The 19,252-nt window shown below is 42.0% G+C and overlaps 1 protein-coding gene across 1 annotated transcript; it reads right to left on the bottom strand.

The window, feature by feature from the left end:
• Positions 1 to 15,589: 15,589 nt before the first annotated feature.
• LOC308168846 (ropporin-1-like protein) lies at positions 15,590 to 18,915 on the bottom strand (the record flags this gene model as incomplete). The annotated part of the gene is made up of 5 exons (XM_080543490.1): positions 15,590 to 15,644; positions 16,775 to 16,950; positions 17,536 to 17,697; positions 18,376 to 18,499; positions 18,785 to 18,915. 5 exons carry the CDS (start codon positions 18,913 to 18,915, stop codon positions 15,590 to 15,592), a joined length of 648 nt encoding a protein of 215 aa, XP_080399616.1.
• Between the last annotated feature and the right edge of the window lie 337 nt (positions 18,916 to 19,252).

Genomic DNA, 19,252 nt, shown 5'->3' with positions numbered 1-19,252 from the left:
AACCAGACATCGTCGTCCCACTCTACTCCCAAGACATAGTTGACCATGGCATTGATCAGAGTCGACTTCCCTGTTCCTGTTTCTCCCACTATCAGTACGGTTTTGTTAATCTTACTGGGATCCTTCTCTCCAATGGTCCTTCTTCTTAGTTTGGACTCAGGTTTACCATCTAGACAATCCTTCTTTGGTAAGAGCTGATATCGAGCAGGAGGTCCTTCTTGCACTAGCTTGCTCTTCAAAATAATGTCTCTAAATTGGCCTGATATGCCACTAATCCTGTGTAACAAAATGAAGATAAGTTATCAAAGCAAATACATTGATTGATTATCGATGAAGTCATCAATTACATTTGGAATAACAGTGCAATGTGCTGACTGCCACTCACATGTTTGCCATGTTGATCTCTGGTTGTGACCGACAGGAGATGCTGTTGACTAGAGACTGGGTGCTGTGAAATTAGAACAGATACAGTCAGAGATATAAACTACATTAACATTTTAGAATGTCTAGGTTATTTACCAATTGTCAATCGTGTGACTTGACAGGGTTAGATAAATCAACACAATGCAGAGTACCAGGCAGTTTCAGTTAGCTCTCAGACATTGGATTTTTAAGAGACCGCCAATCAACATTGACCAATGAAAAGTATGGGTAGGAATGAATATGAATATGAATCCATGGAATACAATAAGATGGAGGAGTGGAGCAGGTGTGCGTGTGTGTTTCTATCTCTGTCTGAGGGGTGTTTTTGAATTGATGCAATTTTGTATTATGGTTAATTAAAATAAAAAACCCATAACTACCCAACCACAATGTCTCCAATGTGTAACACCCAGGGGCGGCGCTAGGGGGTGGCTACTGGGGCTCAAGCCCCGGATGTTTTCTGAAAAGCCCCGAATGTAAAAAAAAAAAAAAAACTCTCGTGAGTAACGTGCAGTACCGGAGTCCAACAGAGAGGCAGCAGCTGCGCGACATTAGCCTGCATACTGCGTAGCCTGCCCTGCCCTGAAGAAGAAGTGATCTCAATCAGTGCCTGACTTGCACAATTGTAAGGATGGATATCCCAAAGTTGTTTTCAACAAAACAAGCGCCAAGAACTGTTGCAGCAGCCGTATCAGCAGCTGACAACAATGACTTCACCAGCAGTGATGACATAGATGATGTTTCAGGTTTGTGAATCTTATTAGAAAGGTGACTGACTCACTGACACTACTTTTCCGGTTTGCTAATGCTAGCTGGCTATCATAACATAACGTTATGTTATAATGAAAATGAAACATAGCAAGGTACTGTTACGGTACATGGTAAGAAATCAAACAAAGGATAATACTTATTCAAATAAAGTAATATTATACTTATAATACTTATTCAAATAAAGTGAATAACAGGCTGATAGTCTTTGATATCTGCACTCTGGTTGACTGAGTAACAAGTGAAAAAGAATGATGTAACGTTAATGTTACATCTAGTAAACATGGAGTAACCACATTAAGTATGCCCTTATGGTAGTATGTATGTATACAGAACATGACTCAAATCTATCCTAAGATGTAACTCTAACTAACTAAGTTTGTTTAATGTCCCAGGGGGGATTTGATTTCACAGTACTATACACAGGCCAACAATACATGTAATATATCGTCATATAACACAGGACAAGACTCTAAATACAATATAAGTGGTGAGCACAGAGTCTGCCCTGATATACATACTGTAACATAACTAGCCTCAGCCCTTCAATTATGTAATTCTATACAAATATAAATGATGGTGACTGACAGGGGGAGCTACGTGTGCTGACCTCCCTCTGTGCCCAGAACCACCACAATTAGTTTGCTTCATTAAAGGGTGTGAATGTATATGTGTTCTCCAGTGCCTTTTGTCCGCTTTAAGGTGGTGGTAAGTTGAAGGTTGAAGGCAAAAAATTTCGGCGCGCTCCGCGCGCACATTATATTCTCCCTCTGGGCTAAGCCCCGGATCTCCTACGATCCTAAATCCGCCCCTGGTAACACCCTTTGTTATTTCCAGAAACCTGATTTAACACCATCAGTTAACACACACTGTGTTCTGTCCATTAAATAATGTTCAACCATCTACATGAAGCCTGATCCAGGCCAATTTAGACAACTTCTGAATAAGTAAGTAATAGTCGACCGTATCAAATGCCATGGAGAGATCTATAAATAAGGCAGCACACTTCTAAAGAAGGCAATTTAACACATCATATACGTGTTGCAGCTAAGGTTGTGCTATGACCATGTCTAAAGCCAGATTGGTGCACATTTAGAATGAGACTAGCCTAATACTTTGGAAAGGCAAGGTAGCATGGATATTGGGCAATTGTATGTAGCATCTACTACATCACAAGTCGAAATGGTTGAAATTAAATCAAAGATTTGTTAGGAGGTGACTAATCTCTCTCATCGATCCAGCTGAGGACTGGGAGAGGGGAGTGTAGTGTTGTGGCCTCTAATCGATTATTAATAGATTTAGTATAACCTACAAAGCACAAAGAGCTTCGATCAATTGTTTCCAAAGAGGCCTTTTATTAAGCAAAATGGTTACATGAGCGTAGCAGCCAGGAGCAAGCAGGAAGCAAAAGCCGCCCCCAACAATGGTGGGCACTCATATTTATAACTATCCTTGGTCATGAGGTCACCAATCTTGGGAACCAATCATATTATACAAATCTGTGATTACATAAGTTATGGGCCCTGTCCATACTCCGAATTGTTCACTGCGACACATATCTTGGCTCATACCCCCTGAGGAAGGAAATGGGCCTTCAAATCCAAGGGTTTGGCATGTTTGGTATTAAAACACAACAAATAGATCGATTTAAAATCTAAACTTTTGGAGTGTAGAACCAAAAGAAGAAAACATGCTTCACTGTGCCATTTCCTACACAGGGCACTGTATGCAGACACTATAATGGTGATGGCGATAGTGAATAGGAGTGTTCCTTTAACAATAAAGGATATGGAAACTGTCGACAAACAAGTCAAATGCTCAATGAGAAAATACAGAGATTATTTCATTCTAAGGAGTCACTAATTAACTACACAGACTTTTCAATTAATATCCAGTTTGATTCTCAACATTCGAACTGACATAAGGGCTAAACCTTCAACAGATTATAGAGCAGAGTTAAACAATTGTCTGATTGTATAACATCTTGGACTTACCTACCTGTGCTCCAGGTGTGTGATCAGTCAGTCAGTGCTGCAATCAGTCAAAGAGGGAGTGAGAGAGGTGATGATCGGTGATGGTGAGATATATAGTGTCCAGAAACTGCCCATCTCAGCAGGAGAAGATCCCACCCACCCTGGAACTACAGTCCCTCCTCCCACCAAGCCAGCTGACTTCAGAGATAAGACAGATGTTTCTTCAGCAGAATGTGGAGGTGATATCATTGTATGCTGTAGCATTACGATTTCATTTCATTACAGGGCCTAGCCCAAACCAAGAAAACACAGACCCAGAGCACAAGTGTCCACATAGTTTTGGCTAATGGTGCATTCAAGTACTCCTCTGAAACTCTGATGTACATGAATTGTCTTAATTTAGGTGTTCCTAAGAGCAAATGATCGCAGCATGTGATGTCCACTGTAGCTTTGGGAACAAACAGGAGTGCTTGTGTGCTTCATTGTGTCCTTTGTCCGATTAGCGTTACCTGATTGCTGTGTAAGCATTCTAATCATGTTGTTGAAAATGTAATCATGATACCAGTCAACTGTGACTGTGTTTAGTCCCTAATTAAATCAGTTGTAGACAGTGGGTTGACAAGATAATGCAAACATAAGCATGTTATTGTGTGGCAATAATCTATATAGAGTTAGAGTCGTTTGCACATTGTCATAAATCTATATCTTAGACTTCTCTTAATGTTACTTGTTACAACGCTGTTGTAATATTTAACCCCTATAGGTATTTCTTTTGATTTAATCATAAAAAAACTAAAATAGAACGGGAGACAATTATCGATTTATTATTAGTATTATGATGATGATGATGATTATTATTATTAGCAGTATTGGAGTAGTGATAGTAGTAGTAATAATAATAATAATAATAATAATAATAATAATAATAATAATGGTCCAATTCGGTTGTTAAGTCGTGACGTGTTTCCGGGTCCAACGTTGGCTGAGGCGCTCTCTTCGAAATGCCGCAGTAATAATAATAATTCATTATATTTGTATACCGATTTTCCAAGGCTCAAAGACACTGACAATATGGGAAAAACGGGAAAGTGCTGTGTCCCTTGTTGTATGAATAGATTAGAGTCTAAAAAACGATTGAACTGTCATTCTACAGCTTTAGTACACTGGTACTCTGGTGCAGGGAATTTTTGTTTTGGACCCGGAAATTGCTAAACGTCACGCGTGACGTCAGACTTAACCAGAAACTGCCCATCTCAGCAGGAGAAGATCCCACCCACCCTGGAACTACAGTCCCTCCTCCCACCAAGCCAGCTGACTTCAGAGACAAGACAGATGTTTCTTCAGCAGAATGTGGAGGTGATATCATTGTATGCTGTAGCATTACGATTTCATTTCATTACAGGGCCTAGCCCAAACCAAGAAAACACAGACCCAGAGCATAAGTGTCCACATAGTTTTGGCTAATGGTGCATTCAAGTACTCCTCTGAAACTCTGATGTACATGAATTGTCTTGTCACTCTTAGTGTTCCTAAGAGCAAATGATCGCAGCATGTGATGTCCACTGTAGCTTTGGGAACAAACAGGAGTGCTTGTGTGCTTCATTGTGTCCTTTATCCGATTAGCGTTACCTGATTGCTGTGTAAGCATTCTAATCATGTTGTTGAAAATGTAATCATGATACCAGTCAACCGTGACTGTGTTTAGGCCCTAATTAAATCAGTTGTAGACAGTGGGTTGACAAGATAACGCAAACATAAGCATGTTATTGTGTGGCAATAATCTATATAGAGTTAGAGTCGTTTGCACATTGTCATAAATCTATATCTTAGACTTCTCTTAATGTTACTTGTTACAACGCTGTTGTAATATTTAACCCCCATAGGTATTTCTTTTGATTTAATCATAAAAAAACTAAAATAGAACGGGAGACAATTATCGATTTATTATTAGTATTATGATGATGATGATTATTATTATTAGCAGTAGTAGTAGTAGTAGTAGTGATAGTAGTAGTAGTAGTAGTAATAATAATAATAATAATGGTCCAATTCGGTTGTTAAGTCGTGACGTGTTTCCGGGTCCAACGTTGGCTGAGGCGCTCTCTTCGAAATGCCGCAGTAATAATAATAATTCATTATATTTGTATACCGCTTTTCCGAGGCTCAAAGACACTGACAATATGGGAAAAACGGGAAAGTGCTGTGTCCCTTGTTGTATGAATAGATTAGAGTCTAAAAAACGATTGAACTGTCATTCTACAGCTTTAGTACACTGGTACTCTGGTGCAGGGAATTTTTGTTTTGGACCCGGAAATTGCTAAACGTCACGCGTGACGTCAGACTTAACCAGAAACTGCCCATCTCAGCAGGAGAAGATCCCACCCACCCTGGAACTACAGTCCCTCCTCCCACCAAGCCAGCTGACTTCAGAGATAAGACAGATGTTTCTTCAGCAGAATGTGGAGGTGATATCATTGTATGCTGTAGCATTACGATTTCATTTCATTACAGGGCCTAGCCCAAACCAAGAAAACACAGACCCAGAGCATAAGTGTCCACATAGTTTTGGCTAATGGTGCATTCAAGTACTCCTCTGAAACTCTGATGTACATGAATTGTCTTAGTTTACGTGTTCCTAAGAGCAAATGGTCGCAGCATGTGATGTCCACTGTACCTTTGGGAACAAACAGGAGTGCTTGTGTGCTTCATTGTGTCCTTTATCCGATTAGCGTTACCTGATTGCTGTGTAAGCATTCTAATCATGTTGTTGAAAATGTAATCATGATACCAGTCAACCGTGACTGTGTTTAGGCCCTAATTAAATCAGTTGTAGACAGTGGGTTGACAAGATAATGCAAACATAAGCATGTTATTGTGTGGCAATAATCTATATAGAGTTAGAGTCGTTTGCACATTGTCATAAATCTATATCTTAGACTTCTCTAAATGTTACTTGTTACAACGCTGTTGTAATATTTAACCCCTATAGGTATTTATTTTTATTTAATCATAAAAAAAACTAAAATAGAACAATTATCGGGAGACAATTATCGATTAATTGCTAAAACACATTTCACAAAACTTTCCTCCATTTTCCCAAAACTCTAAACACAACACACTTTTCTAAAGCTACATAAACAAAACCACACCTTCTCTCTTCAAAACTCAAACTTTCACACCAAAACAGCTGCTCAAAGCCTGCAAAAATGTAAACACTATAAGCATCATTACAGACTACAACAAAACAACTGAAAACACAATGTTCAGTGTGTGAGAATGTTCTTTTTTTTCACAACTGCCAAAGCACAATGACTCTGGCTTCCCCCTCCCCCCCGCCTCCAAGTCTGCCCAGGACTGAACATGCACTAGACCTTGTATAACTCTGCACTGCACTTTATTTACAGCACTATCCATGCACTGTCTGTCCTGTGTTGTCCTGTTTTTGCCTGTTTTTGCATTTGTATTGTACTTGTTTTGTTCATATATATGTGAAAAAAGCATAAATGCACCTTCTGTAATGCCAAAGCAAATTCCTATATGTGTCAAGCATAATGGCAATAAACGTTATCTGAATCTGAATCTGAATCAGCTCAACACAAAAAAAGTTGATTCTTTTTTTTTTCTATGTGTGTTCTGTTAGTCAGTACCTGTTTGTGTAGGACTTTGAGCAGGCCTGGGGTCAGTCCTGTGTCTGTCTTCTGTGTGGCAATGGGCATTTCCAGCCTCTCCTTGGCAGGGAGAGTGTCTCCATTGGACAGTGCAGTGAAGTATCTGAGGGTGCAGAGACACGTAAGTCTTCTAACATCTTCCCCTATACAGTACCAGCTTGTCAGCAAACCCAATCATCTCACATCTTTCCCTTTACCTGCTTGTCAGCAAACCCAATCATCTCACATCTTTCCCTTTACCTGCTTGTCAGCCACCCAATCATCTCACATCTTCCCCTATACATTACCTGCTTGGTAGCCACCCAATCATCTATAGCTGACACATATTTAGTCACCTCTCAGGCCTGTTAATGTAAGCTGTCCTCCGGGGAGGAAGGACCACAGTGAGTACTTACGCAGCTGACCACTGCAGCACGTCCTTGGGCTGCGTTCTGATAGCTGCTTTGGTGAACTGTTTCAGGATGTCTGGCAGCTCTGGGGGAATGTTGATTTGCTGGGCACAATACATAGTGTCTGGAGGGGGCATTGCTGTAGTTCAAAGTAAACAATAATACATAGTAAATGGTCTGCACTTTCATAGTGCCTTTATCTAAAGCGCTTTACAACGGCTTCTCATTCACCCGTTGACACACACATTCACACACACATTCACGGCAAGCTACCATGCAAGGTGCCACTCACTGGGAGCAATTTGGGGTTCAGTGTCTTGCCCAAGGACACTTCGATATGTGGCCAGCCAGATTGAACCGCCAATCTGCCAACCTTGTGATCATTAGACCGCAGCTCTACCTCCTGAGCCACAGCCGCCCCCTCTTTGTTCAGTGCTCACTCTGGTGGCAGGCAGCATTGAGATGTCCTTCTGGTCTCTCCAGGCTAGTTGAAAGCGTTAGTTCGCCATTAGTTAACATTAGTGTACGTTATTTGCATAGATTCGCATATTATTTCCTATTGGTTGAGAAAGTCCTGGGAAAGTCCTCTTATAATCTTTCTACAACAACTTTCCAAGTCGGAAATGTCCAAGTTTCGTAGTTCCAAGATGTCATGGACGCCACCATAAATTCCAACTCTTGAGCCTCAAACCGTCCTTGAGTGGACAAGATGTTTCCACTTCAGAATACATTCAACATTTATTTTGCAGACGCTTTTAATCCAAAGCGACTTACTTTTACAGATTACAGGGACATCATTCCCCCTGGAGTAACTGAGTGCTAAGTGCCTTACACAAGGGCACACTAGTGGTAGTGTTTCAGGCGGGATTTGAACTCACAACCTTCCGATCACCAGTCCAACTCACTATCCACTAGTAAGTCAGTAAATCTTGGGCAGATCCTTTTTTTCCCCAAACATTCCTATTGCAGTCACTCTGGTACATGATATTCATCTCTACAGGTGTCTTAGGTACTTTTTAGCTAACTGTAACCTGACTATCCTTTTTAAGGATAACTAGTTGTTTGCACCTCGCAGTGAAGTGTCTGTAGTTTGACTGGTGACATTCTGCAGATGGTAGTCTCTCTGACACATTCACTCCTACCTGCTGGAGAGTGTTCCTGATTCCTGATTGATTTTGGCTATGGTTTTGGCTATGTTTCTGATAGTTGACAGGGTTCGACGTTAAGGTTTTTTCCTACTTGCCCTGTTTTCCCTACTTGCCCTGCAGGGCAAGTACTTCTCAAATCTACTTGCCCCGTCTACATTTTGACTTGCCCTGCCTACCGTTGCCGGCTGTGCGGCGCATAGATTTCTCTCACAACATACTTCTAACTAAGATCCGTTGCCTGTTGATTGTGTGTAAATCGCTACAGAACACACGTTTCTTAAAAATTTTTGTTCATTAGCTATATTACATCAATCATTATATTTAATAGTAGATGACAATTGGTTCCAACTATTAACTTATTTGTAGCATTGGACGGGTAAAAGCAATGTGGCAGAAATGTAACCTGTCAATCAGTAGTCATTTCAGATCAGTGAAATGATAAGTGCTATTTCAGAGTATTCAGACAGGGCCAATTACACCCTCCGTGCCCTCTCTGTACAGGTGAGCCACATGTTGAATGCCGGGTCACAGTTCACATTAGGGGTGGGTAACTCACGATACAATAATAACCGTATGATATTTTGCGCCCCGATACCGATGGTATCACGATATAGCGATGCGATATTCGATACATTGTAAGACTAGTAGTCATCAACGATACATCACAATATCTGTGTTGACTGAAGAAAAAATACCATTATAAAGGCAAAAAGCAGGAATTATGTTTTTTATTAATTCACGTTGTTGTTGCTGGTTGTGAACAATGAAACAAACAATAAATTAGGCCTAGCCTACATCTTTCTTACTCGTCTCTACACAAACACTGACTGCCACTTGTCCATGTGTGACTGCCATCATACAAAATAAAGTGCCAAAAGGCCAAACTGCCCAGAAAGCTGGAGTTAAAATGTTTAAGGAAGGACTATTATCTATTGTATCTATGTGAAGACTAATGTACATGTCCTATTTAGAAAAGAGGCTACAGAGCAGCTATGTATGCTATACATACTGATAATATTAAATTATGCATTTTACTTATTAAAATATATTTTCTGTTGTCTCATTAAAGAGATGAAGAGTATCGTCATAATATAATTACCAAATTACCATATAATAAACCAATGGAACATTTACCTACAACTTCAAGTGGGATACCATAGAACTTACAGCAAGATATGAATAACATATGCACGATTCCATAACCCCACTTGAAAAAAAGAAATGTTAACACATTGGTAGCACTATCTGGCACAGTGGTAGCACTATCTGCCGGGGGGGGGGGACTTAATGTCTCTCTATGTTAATATTCTGAAATGTTTTTTGGGGGACTTTTATTCTGATTTTTTTGGGGGGACTTATTCTGAAATAAAAAAAGATTCTGACTTTTATTCTGAAAATATTTTTGGGGGACTTTTATTCTGAAACATTTTTGGGGGGACTTTTATTCTGAAATCAAAAGAATGTCATACTTTTATTCTGAAATATTTTGGGGGGGACTTGATTTGTCAGAAACACAAGCCAATTGACCCATTACTCTTGGGTACCCTAAAATATGCATAGAAGTGTTATAATTTTGTAATAGCCTAAATGACAATTCTTGCACTTTGTATGACATTCCTCAAGATTGAAACTCACTTTGTATTCTAGAAGTGTTGCTGAATACAGAGGTAGAGATTTCGGTAGAGTCCATTATATGTCCCCTATGCAGCAGGATTTCATTATGGCTATTAACACACATAATACATTGAGAGGATTAAAAGCAGTTAGAGGAGTGTCCGCCGGGAGGTCGTGGGTTCGATCCCCGGCCATGACTATAACAATGCTACCCGATGCCTCCCTGCTTGGCACTGTCGGCATTACGGGTTGGATTGGGGTCAGATTTGGATGGGGGGTAACATGGGGGTAACATCCCAGCGTCATGTCCAGGGTGTGCACTTGTACATCAATCCGCCTCAGGCTAGGGCAAACAGGAGATAGCCTCCTGCCCTATGAGCCATCAGGCTCGAGAACCATCGGTTCTCTTACTTGACTTATTTAGTATGTCTAAATGCTTAAACAGCTTTAACGTGGACGCTTTTATTTGCGTTAAATGACACAGATTAAATAAGGTATGCATTTCCATATCTTGGCTGAAGACGTAATGTAAGTGGAGAGGAGATTGATCGGGACTGCGGGAGTTTCCAATGACGTCATAGTCACAACAGTCGAGATGACATAATAACTTCACAATCAAATGTGGGTTTATAAAAGGCAATCGAGCCAGTTTGATGTCAGTATCACAAGGATATCACAAGGTAAGCGCCTGTGGACGTTAGCGTACTTGTTAGCGTGTGTGTGTGTGTGTGTGTGTGTGTGTGTGTGTTTTATTTGGAAGAAATCCTCATTTACATACAACCGAGCTAAGTGGCCGGAGCCACAACTTCACAATACTCACAACTGCACTATACTTCCGAGGATGCGGGAGATCTTAAAAAACAACAAGAATCGTCTTACGATTTCTAAGTTCATTTATAATGGGGCGGCTGTGGCGCAGGAGGTAGAGTGGCCGTCTAATGATCACAAGGTTGGCAGATCGGCGGTTCGAGCCCCCAGCTGGCCACATGTCGAAGTGTCCTTGGGCAAGACACTGAACCCCAAAATTGCTCCCAGTGAGCGGGCCAGCGCCTTGCGTGGTAGCTTTCCGCCATTGGTGTGTGAATGTGTGGATGGGTGAATGAGAGGCCGTTGTAAAGCGTTTTGGAGCATTCTTGGAGCAGCAAAAAGGCGCTATATACATGTAAGTGCAGTCCATTTACCATTTATACCATAGTTTAGGCAAAGCAGCGTCGCGCTACTATCATGACATTACCTGATGGTCCCAACTTAGGGTTGTAGCGATCTTGTTTTATAACAAGCAACACGTTTGTTGTGTGTATACTGTAGCCTACAGTCGTCAATTTAGACCAAATGAAACACCATTACCTGCTGCAGACATGTCGATCGTCGCTGGAACAAAATAAATCCGTCTTTACAACGTGTTCTGCGAGGGAGCTGGTGAGCGACAGGCTGGACGACTCACCTCATCGTTACATAGCAACCTAATGTTTGGATGCGAATACCTACGTCGCTTAGCAACAGTGAGCACGCTGGTGGTCTCGTGTCTGTGTTCATAAAAGCATCTACGTGCATTGACATCGCAGGTCGAAGTGACACAATGTCGTGACGTTAGAATTCTAAGGTTCTATCTCCATTTTTGTCAAAATTGAGTTTGTTTTACATAATCTGATCCATTAGGTGTTTATTAATGCCTGTGTGGTGTTATTTTTTTAAATGTTGACATTTTTTAGTTAGTAATTCATAAAATACAAAGGTTCCATCTCACAAAACGTAATGGAATGTAAAAACTTTGACGCTTTCCATTAGGCTACTAACAAATTGTAATAAACGTGGATCCACCCAAATAGGGCGGAAGACCAATGTCAGCGTATAAACCAACGCCACGCTTATTTAAAACATGTTTTATTATTATTATTAAGTGCAGTACGTTAAAATTCATAGGGTGACAACAATTGAAGCGATGAAGAACCCACGCAATATCATAACCAACAGTTTTACACTGACTAAATACCTACAGTTTGTTAGAAAACTTGGGTGGGGGGGTCGTTAACATTTAACATTTTTGGCATTTGGCAGACACCTTTATCCAAAGCGACTTACAACAAATACAAATATATTTTACAAAAAATGTGTCCAAGTAAGTGAATCATCTATCCATCAGTCAAGTAATCTCTGCTTAATGGGGCAGGTTTGAGAGCAACTGGATTGTCTAATAATGTGATTAGTCCCATGTGTAATGGTTTTTAGGCCAGGCACCACACACTAATATGCTTTGTTTAACTTTACTAATATCAGAATGAAACTTGACATTTGACACAATACAGATGACTTTTAGAATTATACGTTTATTTTTTGACATTTGCATATCACGAGAATCACACCAATCTTTCTGATAACACACTGTTAGACATACTGAGAACAGGTTCTCAAAATATTGTTATGTCATGGATTTTCTTTTCTTCATAATTTCACACATATATTTGATGCATATTTTGCATAGATTTACAGATAAAATGCCACATCAAATAAAAATAACACAAGTTATAAAAAGAAAGAAAAAAGAAGCCTCTGGGCAAGTCCTAGGAGACAGTTCTAATAATGTAAATGTGCCTCCTTTGAAGGCTAAGACAAATTACTTGTGCCTCCAATTAAAGCTACAGGCGTGTCGTTGATCCACTGCACTTGAAGTACCTAATTGAAGCTCCACCACATTCCTCCTCAAATTTCTTCTTCACCTCCTCCAGTTTCTTAAGATATACTTCGCTTCCTATGTCCCTCATGCTCTCAATCAGGAAGTCCAGATGCTCTGCAGTGGACAGTGAAATACCCAAGCCAGTCGTTTCCAGTTCAAGAATAAGCTTGTAGCATTCCATCAGCAGTTTGGCTTTCTTCTCTTTGTCAATCTCCAACTTGTTCTCCTGTTCCTGAATCAGTGCTTCTTTTTCAGCAATTCCATAGTTTTGGGCCAAATCTTCACCTGTCACGGTAACAGTCTTTTTCTTGATTACCCATATAGAATCGGCTTTGACATGATTAGAATAGTGACACTTCTTTGAACAAACAGTGCAGTAAAATCCTGTCATCGCACTACACCATGAGAGATCTTCTACCCACCAGCATCCTGGGTAATGACAGTTCTCCGTACAAATATTGCAAATGGTGGCAAGACTGGTTATTTGTTGTTTCTCCTTCACATATATTTCAGACGACATTGTAAATGTTTTCAAGTCATCCTGATGGGCCTTCAAGGCTATTTGAATCTTCTCATGTTCTTTCTGCGTCAGATCCATCAAGTTGACACGTTCCACTAGGTTGTTGACACAAGACGTCAGCAGTTTGTGGTGCCTCATTACACCTTCAGTCATCTTCACGCTCTGGGGTTCTATGTTACTTAGGAATTCTGAGAACTCTTTCATACCATCCATCGACGTATCCCAGTTATTCTTCAAGGCCTTTTCTTTCGTTGTTGTCTCCTGAACATTTGTGCAGGCATCTCTACAGTTGTTGAACTGGAAGAAAACGGCTTTATTGGAATGGTCTTTAGCCAATGGTATTTTAGCATCTGTCAAGGCCTGCAGAGCATCAGTTGGTTGCAGGCCAGAAGAATATGTCAAAAGGGCTACAATGTTATTCTCCATGTCTTTACCAAACAAAGATACAACTGCTGCAACTATGTACTTCTGTCTGTCACTGAGTCGATTAGTACTCTCCTTCATCACAAAGGCAACTGCATCAATTTCTCTAACTCCATTCTCAGATTTAAACAGCTGACACAAATTTTCCTCAACTACTTTGTCTTCGTTGATCCCACGGGTGTCTCCGTACCCCGGAGTGTCGATGATGGTGAGAGAGTACGGGACTCTACCGCCCTCAAATCCAAAGATCTCATAAACAGTGACTGCTGATGTTTGGCTTTCAGATGGACTTGTTTTCTCGTCTTCGATGATGTCAAACCAGACATCGTCGTCCCACTCTACTCCCAAGACATAGTTGACCATGGCATTGATCAGAGTCGACTTCCCTGTTCCTGTTTCTCCCACTATCAGTACGGTTTTGTTAATCTTACTGGGATCCTTCTCTCCAATGGTCCTTCTTCTTAGTTTGGACTCAGGTTTACCATCTAGACAATCCTTCTTTGGTAAGAGCTGATATCGAGCAGGAGGTCCTTCTTGCACTAGCTTGCTCTTCAAAATAATGTCTCTAAATTGGCCTGATATGCCACTAATCCTGTGTAACAAAATGAAGATAAGTTATCAAAGCAAATACATTGATTGATTATCGATGAAGTCATCAATTACATGTCAACATTTGGAATAACAGTGCAATGTGCTGACTGCCACTCACATGTTTGCCATGTTGATCTCTGGTCGTGACCCACAGGAGATGCTGTTGACTAGAGACTGGGTGCTGTGAAATTAGAACAGATACAGTCAGAGATATAAACCACGGTAACATTTTAGAATGTCTAGGTTATTTACCAATTGTCAATCGTGTGACTTGACAGGGTTAGATAAATCAACACAATGCAGAGTACCAGGCAGTTTCAGTTAGCTCTCAGACATTGGATTTTTAAGAGACCGCCAATCAACATTGACCAATGAAAAGTATGGGTAGGAATGAGTATGAATATGAATCCATGGAATACAATAAGATGGAGGAGAGGAGCAGCCTCTCCTGGGCCCCTTTCTGGGCCCTGGGCCTCTGTTCTGTTCTATCTCACTCATTAGCCAGGTGCGTGCGAACGGACCAGAGAGATACTGCCACTTTATCTCCATTTCACAAAAGTTGACAATGAATATGAGTGAATGTCACTGAGGTACGGAAAGAGAATACAACAAAGGCCTCCATTGGTATAATGCGAGCACGACAAAGAACACTCACTAACCTGTCGAGTGTGGGCTTCATTTAGAAAAGGAACACTAGCCTGTACACCTAGGCCAGTATTTCACACAATTTGTGTCTCTTATAACCAGACACGGTTATAAGTCGCCTGCCCAATCACGTCTCTTCACTACACTGGCTCCCCGCTGGTGGAATGTGCTTCCCACGGCTGTCAGAACTGCAGAGTCAGTCACTACTCTTCTTCCGTCGGAGACTGAAGACCGATCTCTTCAGGCTACACCTTAACTGCTCCTCCTGAGACATCTACTACCCCCCAGCACGGGGTCTCCTGAGACACCCGCTTTTCCCCTATACGGTGTCCCCTAAGACTTCTACTGCCCTCCTTGTACTGTTTCACTGTTTCTCCAGTGTCTATATAAAAGTATTTTATTTAGTTTTTTCCTTCTATCATGGAGACTGCCAATGGCCCCGGGCCTGAGCTAGATTACTCTTCCTGTTACGACTGGTGGATTGATGATTCACTTGCTTAGTCGAATGTATTGATTGTAAGTCGCTTTGGAATAAGGCGTCTGCTAAATGCCAAAAATGTAAATGTAAATGACATATCAACAGTCACATTGCTCTGTCTGAAAATGTAAAACTAACTTGACATCAACTGGCTGTGCAAATCTTTAATAAAGTTTTAAAGAAGCAATACAAAACACAACCTGGTTACACAGTATTTTACTGACGACAATTTATTTGTTGGATAAGTATGGTCTTTTTTCTTTCTGATACTCTCCCTACTTTTTGCGGTTGTAGAAATTGGCCACCTGGATCATACCATTCTGTTTAGTGCTGTAAATCACAAAAACAATCACATTAGGCATAATAATAAAACAGTATTTTACATACAATTCATTCATTCTGATGACAACTATCATCTGAGACTGGCCCTAAAATGACGAGCACTTGTTTACAATTGTTCTATACAGTGTTTGATAACTAAGTTGATCAACTCACAACTGGCCATAGAATTAGGCCATTCAGGGTGACATTGAGCACCTTTTATAACGTAATTGTAGTGGTGTAGTTATCCCCTGTCATGCCCTATATGGTGCAGATAATGTATGCTCTCTCTCTATCCGTGAACGTGTGGATCTGAGGGGATTACATTCTGCCTCTCTCCCAGCCCCTCCCCTAACGCGTCATGGTTCCGTCTGACCACCAGAGGGCAGCAGAGACTGCCCAAGAGAACGGCACTCAGGTCAGGTTTTATAATTGGTGTGTTTTCAGTTGTCTCTTTGCTGTCTAATGATCACAAGGTTGGCAGATCAGCGGTTCAAGCCCCGGCTGGCCACATGTCAAAGTGTCCTCACACTGAACCCCGAAATTGCTCCCAGTGAGCGGGCCAGTGCCTTGCATGGCAGCTTGCCGCCATTGGTGTGTGAATGTGTGTGTGAATGGGTGAATCAATGGGAGGCTGTTGTAAAGCGCTTTGGATCAGCAAAAAAGGCGCTATATAAGTGCAGTCCATTTACCGTTTACTAGAATGTCAGAGGTACGTAAAGCAGACGTCTCCTCTCAGAGCACATGGTATATAGAATACTAGAATAGTAGAATTGTGATAGTGGCAAATCGGCGGTTCGAGCCCCGGCTGGCCACATGTCGAAGTGTCCTTGGGCAAGACACTGAAGTCAGTGACTGAACCCCAAATTGCTCCCAGTGAGTGGGCTGGCCGGCGCCTTGCATGGTAGCTTGCCGCCATTGGTGTGTGAATGTGTGTGTGTGAATGGGTGAATGAGAGGCCTTTGTAAAGCGCTTTGGATAAAGGCGCTATATAAGTGCAGTCCATTTACCATTTAGAAGGTCAAATATGGACAGACAAATATAGCGACAGATAGATGGATGGCTGGATGGATGGATGGGTCGGTGGATGTAGACAGACAGACAGAAACAAAGTAGATACAGAGTAGATCTACACTCACGCTGGCTCCTGCAGGTTGTGTAGGAAGTTGTCTATCTGGTCCTGGGGAATGTCTCCGTCCAGGTGTGCTAGGTAGGTGTAGAGACCCACAAAGGTGTCCAAGGGGATTCGGGCCGCACCCCCCTCCTCGTCCTCTGTCAGGATCTCACACGCAAACTTCAGGGCGCTGACGATTGTCTGAACGACACAAGCATATGGCACACACACACACACACGCATGCACGCACACACACACACACACACACACACACACAAACACACACACACAAAGAGAAAAGCCCAGGGCATCAAGACAGTGCATGACTGCCATCATGCGGTGAATAGTAGAACTACACCACAGTCACTAGTCTAGTGTTCTCAAAGTCCTTGAGCTTTGTCTTAAGACAGACAGCGTATGTACTGTATGTTGACAGAGAGTTAATGCACCGCAGGTCACACTAGAATAATAATAATATAGCTGTTATAGGCTAACACAATAGCCCCTTCTCAATAGTTAGACAATCTGTCCTCGCCTCGATTCCTCTGTACTCAATTCCTCTGTGACCCAGAAACCAATAAGTGGTGTTCACCATATTTAAGATCATATCAATTGTCCTACAGGGCATCAAAGAAACTGTAAACTCAAGTGTTGCTCTCAGACCTTGACGATGACCTCTTGGCTTATTGGTAGATGCTTAGGTCATCCTTGTGGGAGACCTGGGTTCACAACCCCCCCCCCCCCCCCCCAACCCAAACCCATAATTATTTTCCTGAGCGACTCACCCCTCCCAGTGCACTGCAGCCCAGAGCGAAGAACTGCATCCAGTCGATGTTAGCGCTGAAGTTCCCCAGAATCAGCAGAGTGTCCAGCTGCTCCACGGGCAAACACAGCCCTCGCCACTTCTGCTGCAGTTCCTCCTTGGTGGTCGTCTCTTTAAGGGCAAGCTGCCCGGAGAATAGAATGGAATGGAATGGAATGATAAAACTGGGACTTTGTGGAAATGTTGTGCATTTAACTTTACATTGAAGACTCTTTATGGATCTAAAACTTGTTTAAAAGTTTAGCTATGAAAATGTCATCGCCAATGTTTATGGAAATGTTGATTATTGTAATGTAGTGTTGCAGTGGATGCCATCAGCTCAGAAAGAAAGATCATGGCCGACCCCTTCCACCCCGGCCACGGCCTCCTCACCCTGCTTCCCTCTGGAAGAAGGTTGCGGCTGCCTAAGGCACTGAAGGCCCGCCACAGGCTCAGTTTCTTCCCCTCAGCCGCCAGGCTGCTAAATGACTCTGGCTTCCCCCTCCCCCCGCCTCCAAGTCTGCCCAGGACTGAACATGCACTAGACCTTGTATAACTCTGCACTGCACTTTATTTACAGCACTATCCATGCACTGTCTGTCCTGTGTTGTCCTGTTTTTGCCTGTTTTTGCATTTGTATTGTACTTGTTTTGTTCATATATATGTGAAAAAAGCATAAATGCACCTTCTGTAATGCCAAAGCAAATTCCTATATGTGTCAAGCATAATGGCAATAAACGTTATCTGAATCTGAATCTGAATCAGCTCAACACAAAAAAAGTTGATTCTTTTTTTTTTCTATGTGTGTTCTGTTAGTCAGTACCTGTTTGTGTAGGACTTTGAGCAGGCCTGGGGTCAGTCCTGTGTCTGTCTTCTGTGTGGCAATGGGCATTTCCAGCCTCTCCTTGGCAGGGAGAGTGTCTCCATTGGACAGTGCAGTGAAGTATCTGAGGGTGCAGAGACACGTAAGTCTTCTAACATCTTCCCCTATACAGTACCAGCTTGTCAGCAAACCCAATCATCTCACATCTTTCCCTTTACCTGCTTGTCAGCAAACCCAATCATCTCACATCTTTCCCTTTACCTGCTTGTCAGCCACCCAATCATCTCACCCCCCCCTATAAATGCTTGGTAGCCACCCAATCATCTATAGCTGACACATATTTAGTCACCTCTCAGGCCTGTTAATGTAAGCTATCCTCCGGGGAGGAAGGACCACAGTGGGTACTTACGCAGCTGACCACTGCAGCACGTCCTTGGGCTGCGTTCTGATAGCTGCTTTGGTGAACTGTTTCAGGATGTCTGGCAGCTCTGGGGGAATGTTGATTTGCTGGGCACAATACATAGTGTCTGGAGGGGGCATTGCTGTAGTTCAAAGTAAACAATAATACATAGTAAATGGTCTGCACTTTCATAGTACCTTTATCTAAAGCGCTTTACAACGGCTTCTCATTCACCCGTTGACACACACATTCACACACACATTCACACACACATTCACGGCAAGCTACCATGCAAGGTGCCACTCGACTGAGAGCAATTTGGGGTTCAGTGTGTTGCCCAAGGACACTTCGATATGTGGCCAGCCAGATTGAACCGCCAATCTGCCAACCTTGTGATCATTAGACCGCAGCTCTACCTCCTGAGCCCCAGCCGCCCCCTCTTTGTTCAGTGCTCACTCTGGTGGCAGGCAGCATTGA

Source organism: Nansenia antarctica (genome assembly GCF_963989245.1).
Source record: "Nansenia antarctica genome assembly, chromosome: 12".
NCBI lineage: Eukaryota > Metazoa > Chordata > Actinopteri > Argentiniformes > Microstomatidae > Nansenia > Nansenia antarctica.
This window is presented reverse-complemented; position numbering and strand designations above follow the sequence as displayed.